The following is an 18,116-nucleotide window of genomic DNA, read 5'->3' as shown; positions in this document are numbered from 1 at the left end:
AATTGACTATGTTTACTGAGGCTAATGGGAGTTGTGATACCCTCCAGATGTTTTGGCATATATTGTCAATTCCTGCCCTATGATGTCTTTTTATATAAGCTGGAATGAAAGCCTTGTTGCTTACTCTGAGGATCCGCTCTGAGGGTGTATACACCTCAGTTCAGAATTAGACTCCCTTCCTCTTCCACTTCCCCTGCAAGCCAGATCCAAAGGATTAACTGCATCCTAAGCACAAGAAGCCTTCAAAGGAACCCTGGAAATTGTATGTGAGGCTCCCAGGTACCTGGGATTCTGACATGACAACATTCAGGAATGACATGGGTAGAGTGAGATGCTCACCAGCATGGATTAAAATCTGAGCCAGAAAATAACTCTTTAAAAAATGATGCTAGAGTTATGATGTCATTGAGTATTATGAACATGATTAATAGTTTGTACTTGGAATTAGAATTCAGTAGTTGAAAACTTGAGCACATCACTGTGAGTTCACTTTGTTCCATGCGAATTGAAGGAGGGTGAATCCAGACTGTTCTGAAACCAGTGCCAAAAACATATCTGTGTAAATGTAGCTAGAATATCATCTTGGTTTTCAATTTTAGAGGAAAAAGTTTCACCTCGACAACATGGTGTGTCTGAGTGATATAATGTAGTATGTTGTTAGGGGTTTCTTTTGAATTGGTTTTCACAACTTGGATGCCACATTTAAACTAACACACATTATCAAAATCCATCTAAAAGTAGTTTTAGGAAATGTGGAGCCAGGGAAAGATAACCTTCTTCCCTAGTTTGAGGGACAGAAAGAGCCATCTTGGGACAGCTACACCTCTGAGCAGCGCAGAAATGGGGTCCTCAATTATAATTTGGTCAACAAAAAGTTCTTTGTCTTGGTTGGGGTTAAGGTGTGTAGTTCCATTCTGGATGGGAGAAGTAATGTATTATGTTGCAAATCCCATTAGAGATCTTTCTTTAAGAGAAGATAAATTATAGATGGGCTTCTTTGAACTGAGTTCAGTAGTGTTATGCCAGTCCAACAAACAGTATTAAATTAGCGTTAGAATCTAGCATAACAGTGCTTCTTTAATAAAGAAAGGTGATATGCTCAGAAGGGTTATTTATGCCTGTTAAAGTAAATTAAAAGCTTTTTGGGTTTTGAAATTAGATCTTAATTGGAAAGTAGCAGTCTTTGTTTAGCAGAGCAACTCAAGTTCCAATCATTTGTCCCAGCTGCTTACAAAATGTTTATAGATGTCAGTTCCCTGCATAGTTAATATAATCCTGTACTTGAAAGAGTTCTATTTATGCTTATATCGTACTGTGCATAAACAGTTTATTGAATGTCTTAAGAATGCCTTCAATTTATGGGTAGGCATCTATAGACAACTGTGTTCTCTACATGGTTCACAAAAAATTGTAAAACAATAATGACGCCATGTTGTAATTAAGGAATCTTGAGTACCACCTGCCTTCTCTCTTAGGCTGATGGGAATTGTAGTCCAAAACCTCAGGTTGGGGAAGGCTGTATTTAGGGCTTTCCAGAACTAGGCAGGGCACTTCCTCCATCTTGTCAGGATTCAGCTTAAGTTTATTGGCTCATCCAGCCTCTAACCCAATCCAGGCATTGGTTCAGCAAAAACCACAGCTTTGCCTGACTCTGATGACAAGGAGAAATAAGAGCTGGATGTCATCTGCATACTGATGACCTTGTTTCAAATCCCAGAATGACATAACCCAGTGACTTCATATAGATGGTAGAATGCATAGCGTATAAAATAAAACCTTACAGGACTCAAAGGTTATTTCTTTGCAAAAACACCTCTTACATGTAACTGCGATGATCTCCCATTCAGTTGTAGCTAGACGTTTAAAATGTGTAGAGATTTCATGGTGTTGCCAGTGGTTTGTATCCTGTGAAATCGTCCTGTTCCTACAAGAAGTTCCATTTACACAATGGAACTTCCTCCCCCCACACTTGTTCTGGGCTTCCCCCACAACCATCCAGAGCATATTTGGGGATAAATGGAGAGAAGGGGGGAGGTTCTGGGGCACAAGCAGATGTACTTTTGCAAATGGGACAGCTTTTTTGGATACCCATCCATTGTTTCTACTTTCAGCATGAAAAATTAAATGAAATCTGGGATGAGTTTTGCAACTCTGCGGTAGAATTAGCTTTGATCAAGGGTGGAAGTTATTATTTTTATTGTTGTCCTGTCATTTCTTACAGCCTGACATTGTTTGCTTGTAGCCATTTCTTCTTCTTCTTCTTCTTCTTCTTCTTCTTCTTCTTCTTCTTCTTCTTCTACAGAGCAGTTTTTTAGTATAAAGCACTGGGCAGTTTTTTTGCAGGGATGTTTGCTTTCAGTTTCACCAGGGGAATTTACAAACTTGAGCTGTGAGAAATGTGCCTATGAGTTATTCAGAGTCAGTCACCTTTCTCACGCTAATTGTTACAGCTTTGTCCTTGAAGCATCTCTCATGAAACTTACAAAGTAGGGTGACTGCAGAAAAAAGTCGTTATTAATCTCAACACAACTCCTATTTCCCTTTCCCACTCCTAAGATTAATGATCATAAGCCATAGGTGGCCTCCATTGTCATAGACTGATGTTCTTCTTGGCAGCAGCTACTATACAATCTAATAAATAGGCTGACAACAAAATCACTTTTTCAAGAAAAAGATTGTGATGGTTCTTGAAACAAAGAGTGATTTAAAGAGACTTTTTTTTAAGCATAACTAATTAAAGGAGAAGATCCTGGAGAGCAGAAACCACAACTGGATGTGCTTGAACTGGAAGCTTCTGTTAGTGCAGAATGCTGCAGCATGATGTTAACAGGAGTGAAACCCTGTCAGCATTTAACACCCCTGCTCAGATACCTGCATTGGTTGCCCGTCTGCTACTGGGCCAAGTTCAAGGTGTTACTACTGGTATATAAAGCCCTTAACACCTTGGGACCAGTTTGCTTGTGATCACATCTTTACCCCATGCATGCCCACTCAACCACTTTGACCTGAGAAAATGGCACTGCTACAGATGCCCCATACTAACTTGCTCCGTGCTTGTATGAAATACAGGGGCACCTCGGGTTACAGACGCTTCAGGTTACAGACTCCGCTAACCCAGAAATAGTACCTCGGGTTAAGAACTTTGCTTCAGGATGAGAACAGAAATCCCACAGTGCATGGCGGCAGCAGCTACATTAGCTAAAGTAGTGCTTCAGGTTAAGGGCAGTCCTCCAGAACAAATTAAGTTCTTAACCCGAGGTACCGCTGCAGATCTTTTAGTGTGACAGCACACTTGGGAACCCCCTGCCTATTGACATCTGGCTTACACCTTCACTATATCCTTTTTGGCAAGTTTACTTGCTTATATCTGATCCCCAACTAGGAATGGAAACTATACAGTATAAGACAGAATGTTTCGGGTAGGAGGGGTAGGAATTATCTCTGCATAAGTGGCTTTGGAGTGTCACTGGCAGCCAAGGTTGACACTACTGGACTGGTTGGTCTCTTGTGATATAGAGAAGATGCTAAAAGGTATTAGCACATTCATTCAATTGTTGTAGCTTCCAACTGGGAAACTGTTAAGAGCACTCAGTGTCAGAGGTGAGAAGATACTGGGGTGGGGAGGAAGAAGGGGATCAAGATTCCAAGCCACAGTTTAAACGACATCCATTATTTATATTGCAAAGACTTCTGTGTGTGTCAGTTGTATCGTTCTCCTTTGACACTTTCCCCTTTGCTATCGACTGTTGTTTCAATAATTGCCTGCATCATGGCGTGTTCTGGCATTAAGGGCTACTTTAATGAAAGGGATCTGACTTTAATTTCTCAGGTTTCCTAGTAATGCATTCAATGAGACACCTTTTCAAAAAGTATAAGGAATGCTCACTGATCTTCAGTGTGCTCTGCAAAAACTCAAAAAGAATAGAAGTGCAATAAAAGGGCTGCCTTCAAAAGCTTTTGATTAACCCACTTTGCATCAAACCTTTTTGACATTTGATATTTTTGTGGAGGGAATTAAACTATTTTCTTTACTTGGTTAAGCAACAATGGGGGGAAAAACTTTATGCCTTCACTGCAGGATTTCTGTCAGGTTTTTTTTGAAAATTATATTTTCTTCCGTTTCTTCTGCACCTCTTTTTCCCTTCTCTCCTGCCACCTGGGGAGTTTCTGTCCAGCAACCATTTGCTACTCGACTGCAAGGCTCACTAACAAGGGCTAGAAATTTTTTTTAAGACTCCTGGCACTTTTCTTTTACCAGCATGACACTGCTGCTTCACGTCCCTATGGGTGGCTAGTGAAAAAAAACTTACCTGAAGTCTTCCTTGATTATTTATAATTCTTCTATTTTCTGTAACAGCTTTTCTGACCATATCTAGGTATGTGCCTCCCTTGACGGAAGCCTTTACAGTAGTACCTTGGGTTACATACATTTCAGGTTACATACGCTTCAGGTTACAGACTCCGCTAACCCAAAAATAGTGCTTCAGGTTAAAAACTTTGCTTCAGGATGAGAACAGAAATCGTGCTCTGGCGGCGCGGCGGCAGCAGGAGGCCCCATAGGCTAAAGTGATGCTTCAGGTTAAGAACAGTTTCAGGTTAAGAACAGACCTCCGGAACGAATTAATGACTTAACCCAAGGTACCACTGTATTTACCTGCAGGTTTGGCACCAAGGCTGGCAACATTAGGTCACCTGTTCTTTCATTGGGATAAAGCAGTAAAACAGTCCTTGGGGGTCCATCGTGGTCAAATGGGTATCCAATATACCTGAGTCCTACAGGATAGGTATAAAGCATTGACTTGAGCTGAATTCACACCCCTTTTTCCCTGGTGCTATCATATTCAGATCAGTGCAAGGAAACTGAGATTATCCCATATTGAATGGAGACAAGATGCATCCTTAATAGGGGACAGATCTGCTATTTGTTGCCATGGAAGGTGGTTTTACGAATCTAAGAAGAGCCTGCTGGATGAGGTCAATGGCCCATCTAGTCCAGCATCCTGATCTCACAGTGACCACCCAGGTGCCTGTAGAAAACCCACAAGCAGGGTTTAAGCACCAGAGCAGTCTCCCCTCCTGAGGTTTCCAGCAACTGGTCCACTGAAGCATCACTGTCTATGACTGTGGAGGCAGATGATAGAGAGCCAGTGTGGTGTAGTGGTTAAGAGCGGTAGTCTCGTTATCTGGTGAACCGGGTTCGCGTCTCCGCTCCTCCACATGCAGCTGCTGGGTGACCTTGGGCCAGTCACACTTCCTTGAAGTCTCTCAGCCCCACTCACCCCACAGAGTGTTTGTTGTGGGGGAGGAAGGGAAAGGAGAATGTTAGCCGCTTTGAGACTCCTTAAAGGGAGTGAAAGGCGGGATATCAAATCCAAACTCTTCTTATCATGCCAGTAGCCTTCTCCTCCGTAATTTTGCCTAATCCCGTTTCAGAGCCAACCAAGTTGTACTGTGTGAAGAATTAAATGATTGTGGAAAAAATGCTTTGCTTAGAGGCTACCAGTTGATTTATTCCTCCTCTTTCTCCATGTCCACTTTCTGGTGCTGCGGCCGGCACTGGTTCAGTTTTATTCAATAGCTCCTATCCCAGGCATGCATGGAGGCTGTTATTCTGTGCAAGCCTTTGATGCTGATTTATGGAAGTGTTTATTCTTGTGAAAGACATGTTAAAGCAGGCTGCTTTCAGGGCTGGAAGAGTGTGTCGTCACCTGTTGCATGCAGTGTAACTAAATAATACATGCTTTGGAAACCTTGTTCCATTTCCCGCCTGCCCCCCCCTTTGCATTCTCCGCCCCCACTCCAATCTTTTGAAATCCCCCCTCCCGCCTGTGTAGCTGTGATTGAGCAGGAGCTAATTTAAGACACTGTAGTGGTGTTTGATTTTTACCAACCGTGGGCACAGTGATAAATATACTCACTAAATATCATGTGGGAGAGAGGGATCGTATTCCTCTTGAAGTTATCTGCTAGCTACAAAAATAGCTCTCCCCTAGTTTTCTGTGTGGCTTATTTCAGCAAAGCTGTCTGTGTGTGTTTTTATAAAGCATTAAAAGAAGAAGAAGAAGAATATTGCATTCTATTCCTTAATTGCTGGGAAATTTTAGTTAGCAATTCTAGGTGCTGGGTTTAAAGCCCTAAATAGCCTGGATCTTGCCTGCTTTAGGAAGCACCTTTTCCTATGTGTGATTCTATTGCTCATTAATATAAGCAGGGGAGCCTCTAGTCTAGGTATCAGTTCCCCGTAAAGCAGGGGAGCGGAATCTGTGCCCGCCCCCCAAATGTCATTGGACTCCAACTCCTATCACTCCCAGCCAGCACAACCAATGGTATAGAATGATGGAAGTTGCTGTCCAGTAATATCTGGTCATAGGTTCCCCACCCCTGCTATAAACGAATACTATCAGAAACTAGGAACAGGGTCTTTACAGTAGGAGCCTCCGTTCTCTAGTGAAGCCCGTCTCCCTTGTTCTCATTTGTTTTGGATTTCAGAGAAACACGTGTTCAAGCAAGTTTAGGAATATAATCTGAAAACTATCAACCCGTACTCTGCTCCATTCATTCATTTAATTGATTTGTATCCACTTTTTTGAACAGTGTCCAAAGTGGCGTACAACAGTGTTTTCCCCAATGGCTGACTTAAAAATTGCTGAGGACATCTGGTTGGACACAGTAACAGAATGCTAGACTCGGTGGTCTGATTTAGCAGTGCTTGTCTTGTGTTATAATTCTTGCATCCTTCAACTTCCTAACAATCAAAATGCTATTTATTTCTATTTCCCATTCTTTTCCTTTGTAAATTAGAATGGTTGCCTGTGGCTAAGATCCATCCAAGCAGACTGACTGTACCAATGATACACATTTTTTTTTCTCTGTCCCAGATTTTCTACCCCAGCAAAGATGGTACTAAGATTCCAATGTTTGTTGTCCACAAAAAAGGAATCAAATTAGATGGGTCTCATCCTGCTTTCCTTTATGGTTATGGTGGCTTCAACATATCAATCACACCAAGCTACAGGTAAGCAGAGATGGGGTGCTTATGAAGATTTGTCAGAATAGTAATAGTGCCAGTAATTTTATATTAAGAAGTTGTTCGGTGTATTATATAGCCTGAATTTGCAGCTAATGGATACTGATACTGAAACTTAAACCCACTGGAAATACCCAGGTCAAGGGAGTTCCCAAAACATGAGTGATCGTTTGCTAATTAAGCAACCTGCTTTGTCACCTCTTACCAGCTCTTTTCTGCTTTCAGATTTTTGTTGACCACACTGCAGGTCTCCTTTAACATGCCTATAGTCCTTATTTTTCGTCTGGCAGAGTTTCTGTGCTAGCTTGAAAGTCATGACCAAACTACGAGTGACACTCCTTTTCTTACATAGATGATCTTTGTGTGTTTAGGAGATACTCTGACAAATGCAGAGGGTGCCAACCCTGCTCTGCCCTAAGTAGTACCTCTGCACTGCCCTGAGAACTGCTTTGAGCCGTAGATCAAGTATACATTTCAAAAATAAAAATAAAATGGAGAAAAACTTCACTTAAATTTCCAGGAGGCTAGCAGAATAGTGCTGTAAATGTCACAAATAGGTTCTTATACATCTCCCATGGGGATGACATTAAGTTGAAATTATTGAATCCTTCCATGCCTTAAGATCCATGCTCTCAGTCAATGATGTTTAGCAAAGACAATCTCTTGCTCTGCTGACTTGAATTAAGAGCCACTGTTAGGTCTATGCACAACTACTACTTGCCTGTTATTCTTACCCTTCTCTTCCCTTTATTTCACTTCCATTTACTCCTAAAGCTTTGCTATTTTCAGCGTTTGTACACAATTCTGCTTCTTTCTTTTTTTAAGCCTTATTATAGTTAACTTGTTTTATTCTAAGTTCAGATATGAAGTTCCCTTTGCAAGGAATGTGGACAGTTTTTTAATGCAAAAGTTCAAGTTTTCAGGCCTCGAGTGTTCCCCCACCAGATCCTTGTGTTCACTTAGCAGCTAAAAAAAGAGGTCAGCCTTTGAAGAAGGGGCTATTTCCTGGCAGATGGCTCATAGGTACTCAATACCATGGAAGAGAACACTTGAAATAAGAACACACTCTTTGCAAGATTCCAAGAGCAGGTGACCAGGGGAGAACTATCCTCTCAACATCCCAAGGGCTTTCTCCATATTTTGCTGTCATGTCTTTTATTCAGCAGCCAGTCACTCAGCTATGTACCTTGCAGATGTGACCTGACAATAAAGCCCAAATGAATGAGTCATAAGTCCAGAAGCAGAGAACCAAAAATGCCTGCTTAAATGGACTTTAAAAAACCCCAAAAAAACCACTTGCATAATATATAAGCTTCAAACCTTTCCCATTTTATCACTGAGCTCAGCTTTAGAATCAAAAATCATCTTGGTGCACATAGTGATCTTAGTACAGTGTGTGCAGCATGTTTGTAAGTGTCTCTCGTGTGCATCGCTGTGTCGCAGACTATTTGCAGCCACATTTGTAAATTCAAAGATCTTAGTCACTTAGGGCACATGAAGCATTAACTAGCAGCTCACCTGTACCTTTCAGTCTTAGTGCTACCAGGTTGGCTCAGTGTAGATGTAGAATGCTGGCAAATAAAGGTGGTGTGTTTGACCACAATGCAGTCTGGGAGAGGAAGCTTGGCCTTTGACGATTCTCACTTGGGGCTGATGTGAGTTGTAGCATCATCAACATCTGGACAAACAAACGTTCCCCGTAAGTGGTCTAAGGGCTGGAAGCCAGTGTGGAAATAGAGCTGCTGGCCAATGGAAAACAAGAACTTCAAAAGGGCACCCTAGCCTTTGTTTTGAGGGCCATACATATACAGTAATATGCACACTTAAAAAAAAAAAGACTCTGGAGAAGATTCAGCTAACCAGCTTCATCAGCAGAAGCTTATGCAAGGACTTCTGCTCGAGTCACAGGGCTTCCTCCCACCCTCTACTGCTCCTCCAATTGGCGTGTATGGTGTTCATAACTACCAAAAAGAAACACATCTTGTGCAGCCAAGCTTCCTGTTGGACTTACTGTGCCCAAGTTGCAGGAAACTATCCAAACATTAGTGGGGTGAAGAAGAAGAAACAAAGATCAGTTTCCTAGAGTCAAGCTAGAACATCTAAATACCTCCTGCCAAAAAGGGATCATTAACTGGCAGGCAGTATCCTGTGAATTAAAATGGCATTAAAGGTTCTGTTCCCTCAATATCACTCATCTTTTGGCTTTTTAAATTAACCTGGCCTGTCTTTTTTGGAAAACTAGCCGGACTCAGGTGTCCAAAGAAGACTGAATAGCATTTAAGGCTGCATTCCTGTGATCCCTTGGATAGTGTCCAAGGGCCCATGGGAGGTATTGTGTCTTCCTTCCTCACCACTGCAGAAATCTCTGGCACCCTGGGCCATACATCAGAGCCCCTGACGTCGTAGAATATGCTGTAGGAAAACCAGGAAGTGGCTTGGTTCTAATCCAGCTGCTTGTCTAAATGGAGGCATTGCTGCTCAGTGGCAGATCACCTGCCTTGCATGCAGGTAGTCCCAGGTTCAATCCCCAGCATCTCCAAGGTAGGACTTAGGAGAGAACCTGGTCTGAAATGCTAGAGAGCTGTTGCCAGTCACTGTGGACAATTCTGAGCTAGATGGACCTGTATAATAAGGCAGCATCCTAAGTTCCTACATCTCTCATTTTTCTTTCCTTCCATGAGAGATGATGGGCTCTCCTTCCCTGGAGGTTCTTAAACAGAGGTTGGATGGCCATCTACCATGCATGATCTTGTTGAGATTCCTGCATCACAGGTAGTTGATCTAGTTGACTCCCAGGGTCCCTTCCATTTCTTTGATTCTATGAACGGAAACATATTCCTCCTCCAGCTACATTTTGAGCATCGTAGGCCAAGTGCTGAAAGTATTTACCAATTAATTGTCTTTGCATATATATATTTGCAGTGTATCAAGACTCATTTTTGTAAGACACCTGGGTGGCATTCTAGCTGTGGCTAATATCAGAGGAGGTGGTGAATATGGAGAGACCTGGCACAAAGGTAAGAGTTCCTTGGTGCAAGAACATATGTAAAGTGCTTTATTCAATAACAGTCTGCAATCCTGGACACATACAACTCTCAGCAGAACTCACTTCTGAGTGTAGTCATGTACAGGGTTGCACTGTGATTGTGTTTCCACAGGTCAAATGTTTGCATGTCTCCATGCTAAACCACTGCAGAGGTCTGGTTTTGTTTTTGTTTTATTACCTTAATTTGACTCCGGAACACCATCACAAATTTATTTGAAAATGTCCATATTTCTTAATTTACGAAATTTTCTCCATTGCTGCATCAGTTTTGTTCCTCATTATTATTTTAATTGCTTCTGTAGTCTGGAGTGTTTCCCAGTAATTGGGGTTTTCAGAAAGAGAAAACACAGTATTACTGCCCCAAAACAAAGTGCCCTTCAATAACAGGAAATTAGCTGTAGACCTTTAACGAGTTCTTAATTAAGTTAACCTTTATGTGGGAGGGCTCTGGTTTTTCTGTTTCATTTGCACACAAGACTGTGTGTTGGCATTAGGTTGAAGTCTGTTGTTTCTTAAGTGTCATGGGCAGCTATTACTGATATTCATGGAGCTTGGCACTGTGGCCTGAGCTTCACCTGGAATGTCCATGAGACTCCAGACTTATGGCAACCCCTGTCCGAATTTCCTTAAAAAAACAACTCAACCTTTGTGTCCAGATTTTCACTTTTTGAAATATGGCAACCCTAACTTATATTAACCACTATAATTTGTAGAAATTTGCCTTGATTGAGCCGCAGTAATTGTTTTCGTGGCTATGATCCAGAAAATTTACTGACTACGTTAGGATGTAATAATAAATTATGGTTTATCATTATGAGAACTTTCTGCAGCCTTATGTACTCTCTCTTCCTCCAGCACATCTGTTAAGGATGAAACTGCAAATCTTTGCCTCTGTTTTTGATTAATTTGAACAAACTGTGGTTGTGGCTTTCTGAAATAAGTCAACTTAAAACCCTGATTTATGAAGCTGGCTTATTTCAATAAACCATAGATTAACCATAATAACAAACCATAGATTAACCACAAAAAAACTTAAGGATGAACTGGGCTAATTGAAATAGAAGTGAAATCTTCTGATCTTTTGCTTGCAGTCCTATCAGAGAAATAGAGACTAGGAAGCAGATGGGTCCAAGGTATTGGTTTGTTCTCATAGCAATAAACTGTAGTTTACTGCTACATCCTAACAGATCCAACATTGTAATCTTGATTATTTTGTGTGTTTATGTGAAGTATGTATATGAATTCTGTACATCTTGGTTTGGCTCAAAGATGTATAAGCAGAACTCCCCGTTGCAGCTGCTTGTTACTCCCCAAGCAGCTTCTAAGCATTGGAGGATTTTCCAGAATAGAACAGGATGGGATGCAGGTGTTGGAGGAAGAGAAGGAAGGGACCTTTTGTGACTCTGTGTCTTCTGCCCATGCAAGACCACTATGGATCCAAGCCTTTATGCATAATGTCATTTTCTGCCCATGGATTTAAGAAGCTTTATTGTATTGTTATCTTGATGTGAATATGGATTTCACTTGTCTTGAAGTATGCTGTTGTCTTATCAAAGAGGGGTATACTATTGATGAAAATCAAGGGACCTGCCTTGCCCAGTAAAACTTATTTTGTTCCACCTGATTTATTTATTTTTATTAACTTGAAAAAAAACCTATCTACTGAACGGAAAGGAGGGAATAAAATGTTTGCTAGATTTGGAACAAGGAAAGGCAGAAGGGTAGGCAAGAAAACAGATCTTGCTGCACGGCAAAAAAGCACACTAGTTCTTAAACATCTCTTCATTCCTATACAATTGTGTCTGTGATAGTGTTGTGCTTTTCTTTGTTTTGATACCTTTAGCTGTGCACCTCAAGTTCTGTGTTGATCTGCGGTAGATAAATGCTAGATCTCAAAAGGAAGATATATTTCTCTAGCCCTGATCACCATATGAATGAAAGATTTATTGTTTTAAGAAAAGCACTCATTTACCTCTTTTTTTTTTGAAACTATTAATTTTATAAGCCTATATAAGCTTAAACTACCATAAATGAGCTGGATGCTGTCGATTTCCCATTAAGACAAACCTCAGTCAGAAATGCACGTGACCGTTTTGTCTGCAATCTACAGCGATCAGTTATTAGGAACATTACCTGGTCTGTTCTTTCCTTCCTTCCTTCCCCCCCGCCCCGCCCCGAAGTCTTTAGCATAGGTATGTATTATTCAAGCCTTCTGAAAGCATTAAAGGTACTGGCAAGACCATTTTCTGAAGTCTCTGTTGCACGTGATATTCATTATCTTTTTTGTGTTCCTCAACTGCATACATTATTAAAATACTTGTGGAACTGAAAAATTCAATCCAAGCAGTTCTTCTTGTGTGTACATACATCCTAGAGTACATGTTCTGAATCGGCAATATCAAAAGTGTGCGTATCTGTGTGTTTTCAAAGGGTTAACTATCTTGTTATCTTCGTTTCCATTTAGGTGGTATCTTGGCCAATAAGCAAAACTGCTTTGATGACTTTCAGTGTGCAGCTGAGTATCTTATCAAAGAAGGGTATACTTCTCCAAAGAAACTGACTATCAATGGAGGTTCAAATGGGGGTCTCTTAGTGGGTAAGAAGAGGCTGTCTGCTTCCTTTTCCTTTTTAAAAAATGACAAAGCTAAGTGAATTTAATGTCATGTAAATGGAGGACTCAGAGGATAAGCTCTGGAAGGACGTTTCCCTCCCCACACAAGTTGGACATTGCACCATTTGTTAACAAACTGAAGTAATTAGTGCAATACCCAAATATTGTCTAGGCCTGCAGAATACCAATTGGCCATTTAAGAAAACATCTGCCTTTATGAGCTGCACACATAATTACTGCACTGAGGCATCTGTCTTTTTCTTCCTGTAGGGTAGAACTGACTTCATACAAAACACTTTTTCATTTTAGTTAGGGAAGGAAAGAGCAAATTCATATCAAAAAATAGCTAGTCAGAGCTGACTTTTGCATCACTAGTTGCCCACACTCTCCTATTTTGAAGTATTTTGTCCTTACGTTTATCCAGGACCAAAGTCTTGATACGGCAATGGTAGATTATCACCTGTTCCCCTTTTCATGCACAGTGGAACACTGTGTTCTTTTTTAAAAACAAAACAAAACAAGTGGCTCTTTGCTAGAACAGCACATACACAACAGGCACTAATTGGGTTTAAGCATTACAGTTTTGAGTTCCATTCTCAATTTTTCTTTCTTTCTTATGGGTCTAACTGCATAGTCATGGAATTACATTTGAAATGTGACTGTAGCATATACCCCAAATCCACACAACCTCACCTTTTTTAAGCCTACGGCAGAATTTTTAGGGCTTCATTTAGAAAACAGTTCCAAAATTAGTGTGACAAATCTCTTAATACAAGAGCTTTATCTCAAAACAGTCATCTTTTGCCAAGTCCGTCTCCTTCCCAAAACCATGTTGATGGTACCAAGAAGTCTGTTCCCCTTCCACCTGAGACATTCATACAATTAAAGTGTATAATATTCTTTGTGATAAGGCATGAATGCTTCCCTGGAGCTGTGTATAACTAGGGACTGATTCATAAGAAGATACTGCTAGATGGGGTCAATGGTCCATCTTGTCCAGCATCTTGTTTTCACAGTGGCTACCCAGATGCCTGTAGGAAACCCACTGCTCACACAAGTGTGTTTTTTTTCCTGACCACCCCTGCATTCCATCCCATTTTGAGAAAATTAACCAATCTGGGACTCTCATTTCAGTAAAACAGAGTCTGTGTACTGGCATGTTTACTTCATGAATTCTTGGCCTGCAAAATGGCTTGTGGGCATTTAGATCTCCTCTGACACTCTCCAATATTTGGGCATATCAGTTCCCTGGAACCTGAGCATATGTTTCCAGTTAAATTATTTACCAGCCATTGAAAATGTCTGAAATCTTGGAAGGCCCTTAACCCCTCTCTTCTCGGTAGACTTGCTGCTCTAAAAATGCTGCAAGTCCTTGGGAAACACAAGGACAAACTCTGTTTAATAATAGGCTCTTCAAATGGCTGTTCAGTGTTGATGCTTCGCTTGTTGAGCTCAGTACACAAAAGGCAGCACTGATTATCGGCACTGCTTTGGACTGACTCCACGGAACTTTGCCACTAAAGTTAATCGGGTAACAACTGGATGGCCAAACACATGAAGTTTGACAACACCTTGAAGGCCACAGGGTCCCCATCCTTGGAACAGATGGAGGAAGAGTTTGCACCATCCCCCAGTTGCTCCTTGTCTGCATGAAATTGCCCTTCCTTCCTTTAAGTTCAGCAATGGCCCCGTTCTAAAACATGCAGATTTGTTATTGTCATAAAGACAGCTTCATGGATTCCAGTTCCCCACAGAATGGAAGCAGGTGCTCCTGCATCTCATCCTCTTTCCCCCCTAATAAACTTCTGCCTTAGTGCTAAAGGAACAAACTGATCTGTTCCTATGCAGGTTTGCCCTTACATGTTTCAAATGTTGACATCCTCTGATTGCTATCTCTATAACTACTGCTTATAGATATTAGCACTGCTGGCTGCTTTAAACATTAAATTCAATTTGGGTTGGGTGTGTTTTCCTCCACTCTCCAGCTGCCTGTGCCAATCAGCGTCCTGATCTATTTGGCTGTGTTATTGCTCAAGTAGGAGTGATGGACATGTTAAAATTCCACAAATTCACCATTGGTCATGCTTGGACAACAGACTTTGGCTGCTCTGATTATAAAGAACAGTTTGCCTGGCTGTACAAGTAAGTAAAGTTTTGTTTTGTTTTTCCTGGTTTATATTCGCCACCGCCTTCTTGAATAACAATAATATAGAAGCTGCTTGTTTCCCACCCCCTCCTTATTTTCTCTCAATAATTGAAAACCACATCATTAAGTGACATCATAAATCCAGGATGCATTCATTTGTACATTATCTCTTGAGTTCAGTAAATTTCTCACATGTAGACAGCTTAGCTTGCAATTCTGAGTACATTGACCTGGAGAGAAACTCTATATGATCAACAGAAATTACTTCAAAATAAATATGAAAGGTATTCCCAATGTGTTAGAAATGCAGCTAACATTTTAACTCCACTTAGTTTTACCATGGGGGGGGGGGGCGTTTTATGGCTACAACCTTTACTCAGCTATGAAAACCAACAAAGTGTTCTGAACAGCTGGTGATCATAAGCAGTTTCCCCTTTTGAGATGTGGTGATCAGAACGGAACAGTGTTTTTGAAATGTGGTGTTGCCATGGTACCCCTGCCTGTATGGGCCAGTCTTGACAGACTCTAGGGTTGTGCGCTCATCTCACTCTAGAGGCCGGGAGCCAGCGTTGTCCGCAGACACTTCCGGGTCACGTGGCCAGCGTGACAAGGCTGCTCTGGCGAGCCAGAGCCACACACGGAAACGCCGTTTACCTTCCTGCTTGTAAGCGGTCCCTATTTATCTACTTGCACCCGGGGGTGCTTTCGAACTGCTAGGTTGGCAGGCGCTGGGACCGAGCAACGGGAGTGCACACTGCCGCGGGGATTCGAACCGCCTAACATGCGATCGGCAAGTCCTAGGCGCTGAGGATTTACCCACAGCACCACCCGCGTCCCTTGGTCTTGCCATAGAGCCCTACAATACTGGCAGTTTTTATTTCTAGTGTCATTTCCTAGCAATCCCTGGAATAAAATTTGCCACTTTAACCCCCAAGTTAACTGCCCTGTGTACACTTACATCCTCCTCTTGTTCTCAGCCATATACACACACAAAAGGGAGGAGGCGGAAACTACCATAAAATTAAAGGAGTCCCTTTCCTTTCACCCTTTCCTGCCAACTCTTGGATTGGAATGAGTATATGTCAGTAGGCCACGTGTGCCTTCCTTTTCTAGATCCAGATATCTCACTCCTCAACAAGAACCAATTCTCAGAGCACTAGCACATAACTTGGGTGCTTAAACGTTTGCACTAGCTGCCCATGCGTCACCAAGGTCAGGTCAAGGTTCTTGCATTAATTTACAAGGAGCCTAACAACATGGCTCCAGGATATCTTAAGGGCTGCCTTAGCCATTATATATTGGCCAAAACACCGAGATCTTTGGGGAGATCTCTGTTGGTGGTCCCCCATGGCTCAGATCCACAGCTCAATATAGAAGTCGTTCATATAGTGTGATGGGCCCAGGCCAGTGGAAAACCTCCCCAGCTGAGATTAGTCACCATCCTCTTTGCTCAACTTTATGCAGGTGATGAAGAGTTAGCGTATTTTTCGCTCCATAAGACACATTTTTTGTCTCCTAAAAAGTAAGGGGAAATGTCTGTGCATCTTATGGAGTGAATGCCTAGACGACAATGGTGGGATCCCGCTGCAGTGGCAAGCAGAGGGTACTTCCTTCCCTCCTCATTTTAAGATAGCATTCAGTTTTGTGATAATTGTCCTGTTGTCTCATTTTTTGTGGTTTGTTTTTATGTTTTACACCACTTACAAATGCAAATAATTAGACGGTACAGAAATAAGTCCATCATGTTCCCAGCCCCTAGGATTCCTTATTCTTTTCCCACTTTCCTGCCAACTGGTAGCATTTTATCAAATCTCCAACAAATATGTGTCCCTCTAACAGGTATTCTCCACTCCACAATATCAAAATTCCGGAAGGAGAAGGAGTTCAGTATCCTGCCACCTTACTTCTAACAGCTGATCATGATGACCGTGTGGTGCCTCTTCACTCCCTGAAGTTCATTGCTACTCTACAATATGTCGTAGGCCGAAGCCCCAAGCAAACCAACCCACTACTAATTCACGTGGACACCAAGGCTGGCCACGGGGCTGGGAAGCCCACAGCCAAAGTTATAGAGGAAGCATCTGACATGTTTGCCTTTATAGCAAGATGCCTAAATCTCGAATGGATAGAATAGGCCATTACTGTCTCAGTTAAATCAAGGGCTTGAACAACCTTTTAAAACTATACAGGAGCACTTGGTGTAGTACTTACATTTAAGAACTGCCACGCCCAGCTTCCCATGAACTCTGTCTCTTCTGCTTCTGTTCAGTGTTTACTCTTGGCTCTTCATTTTAGTTCCAGTCATACCTTTTAAATAGCATGTTTGGATAATTAGGCAGATTGCAGATGACGCTGTTAACGTGAATTCTTAAAAGTCAAAGGTGTTGGTGGTGAAAAGGTTTTAATGTGGTTTTTCTCCTTGTAAACATATCCAACGCTCTCGTAATTAAATGTAAGTACTGTTCCAGTATAGACTGTCAACTCGTATTTTCTTTACAGCCACGACGAGTGTTGGGATTATTGCCAATGCCTCTCCATTAAAATAACTATATTACAAATACGGAGTAATTTCAGGTTGTGTGTCAGTTCTTTTAAAGGTCTGGCTTTTATGCAGCACTGCTTTGAATCAGTACGCAGTTGCATTGTTTCGCACAGTGCAATATACTCACACCTCTTTCCTTTTAACATCTATTTTTAACCAGTCTTGTTATCTATAATCTCTGGGCTGTTACAATTAAAAGGAGGTGCTGCAAATTGAGTAGCAATGCAACTGGAAGAGCCTCTGCTTCTCTTGGCTGAGTTGGTACTTCAGGCCTTTTCTCAGAAGATAAGAATTTGCCCTAGTTGCCTCAGACCATTGATCCATCTAGTACAGTGTCGTTGGCACACTATTGTCAACAGCAGTCCTCCAGAGGTTTTTTTCCAGCCCTTCCCGAAGATGGCAGGGGTTGAACCCGAGACTTGTGTGCAAAATAGATACTCTGCCATTAAGACATGGTCTTTTCTCAAGATATGCCTAAGTTATACAAACTTAAATGCTAAATGAGAAGATCAGGCTTTCCCTTTAATATATTGAAATATTTTTCAATGTCTGATATACTCTTTAAGGTGGTCTTTAAGGTGCTACTGGAAGGAATTTTTGTTTTGTTTTGATATACTCTTGATTGACAAATAGTAAATGTTTTTCTCTACAGTAAAATCTTGATTTGGAAATGTCATCTGTCCAAGGCAGGGCACTGTTTTTTCTTTTGTTTGAAATACCAAGGATATAAATAATCTTTGGAGG

The 18,116-nt window shown here is 41.5% G+C and overlaps 1 protein-coding gene across 3 annotated transcripts in view; it reads left to right on the top strand.

Annotated features, from left to right (window-relative positions):
* PREP (prolyl endopeptidase) overlaps positions 1 to 17,398 on the top strand; it is a 279,248-nt gene extending 261,850 nt beyond the window's left edge. For all 3 annotated transcript variants that reach the window (XM_083731188.1, XM_083731187.1, XM_083731186.1), the window contains 5 exons: positions 6,879 to 7,015; positions 9,950 to 10,044; positions 12,538 to 12,669; positions 14,670 to 14,826; positions 16,670 to 17,398. In XM_083731188.1, coding sequence (XP_083587314.1) covers positions 6,879 to 7,015; positions 9,950 to 10,044; positions 12,538 to 12,669; positions 14,670 to 14,826; positions 16,670 to 16,964 — 816 coding nt within the window. In that variant the 3' untranslated portion in view covers positions 16,965 to 17,398. The remainder of the gene's footprint in view (positions 1 to 6,878; positions 7,016 to 9,949; positions 10,045 to 12,537; positions 12,670 to 14,669; positions 14,827 to 16,669) is intronic.
* The last annotated feature ends 718 nt before the right edge of the window (positions 17,399 to 18,116 follow it).

Source organism: Podarcis gaigeae (genome assembly GCF_964106915.1).
Source record: "Podarcis gaigeae genome assembly, chromosome: 3".
Lineage (NCBI taxonomy): Eukaryota > Metazoa > Chordata > Lepidosauria > Squamata > Lacertidae > Podarcis > Podarcis gaigeae.
The sequence above is the reverse complement of the archived record's forward strand: the minus strand, read 5'-3'. Positions and strand labels throughout refer to the sequence as shown.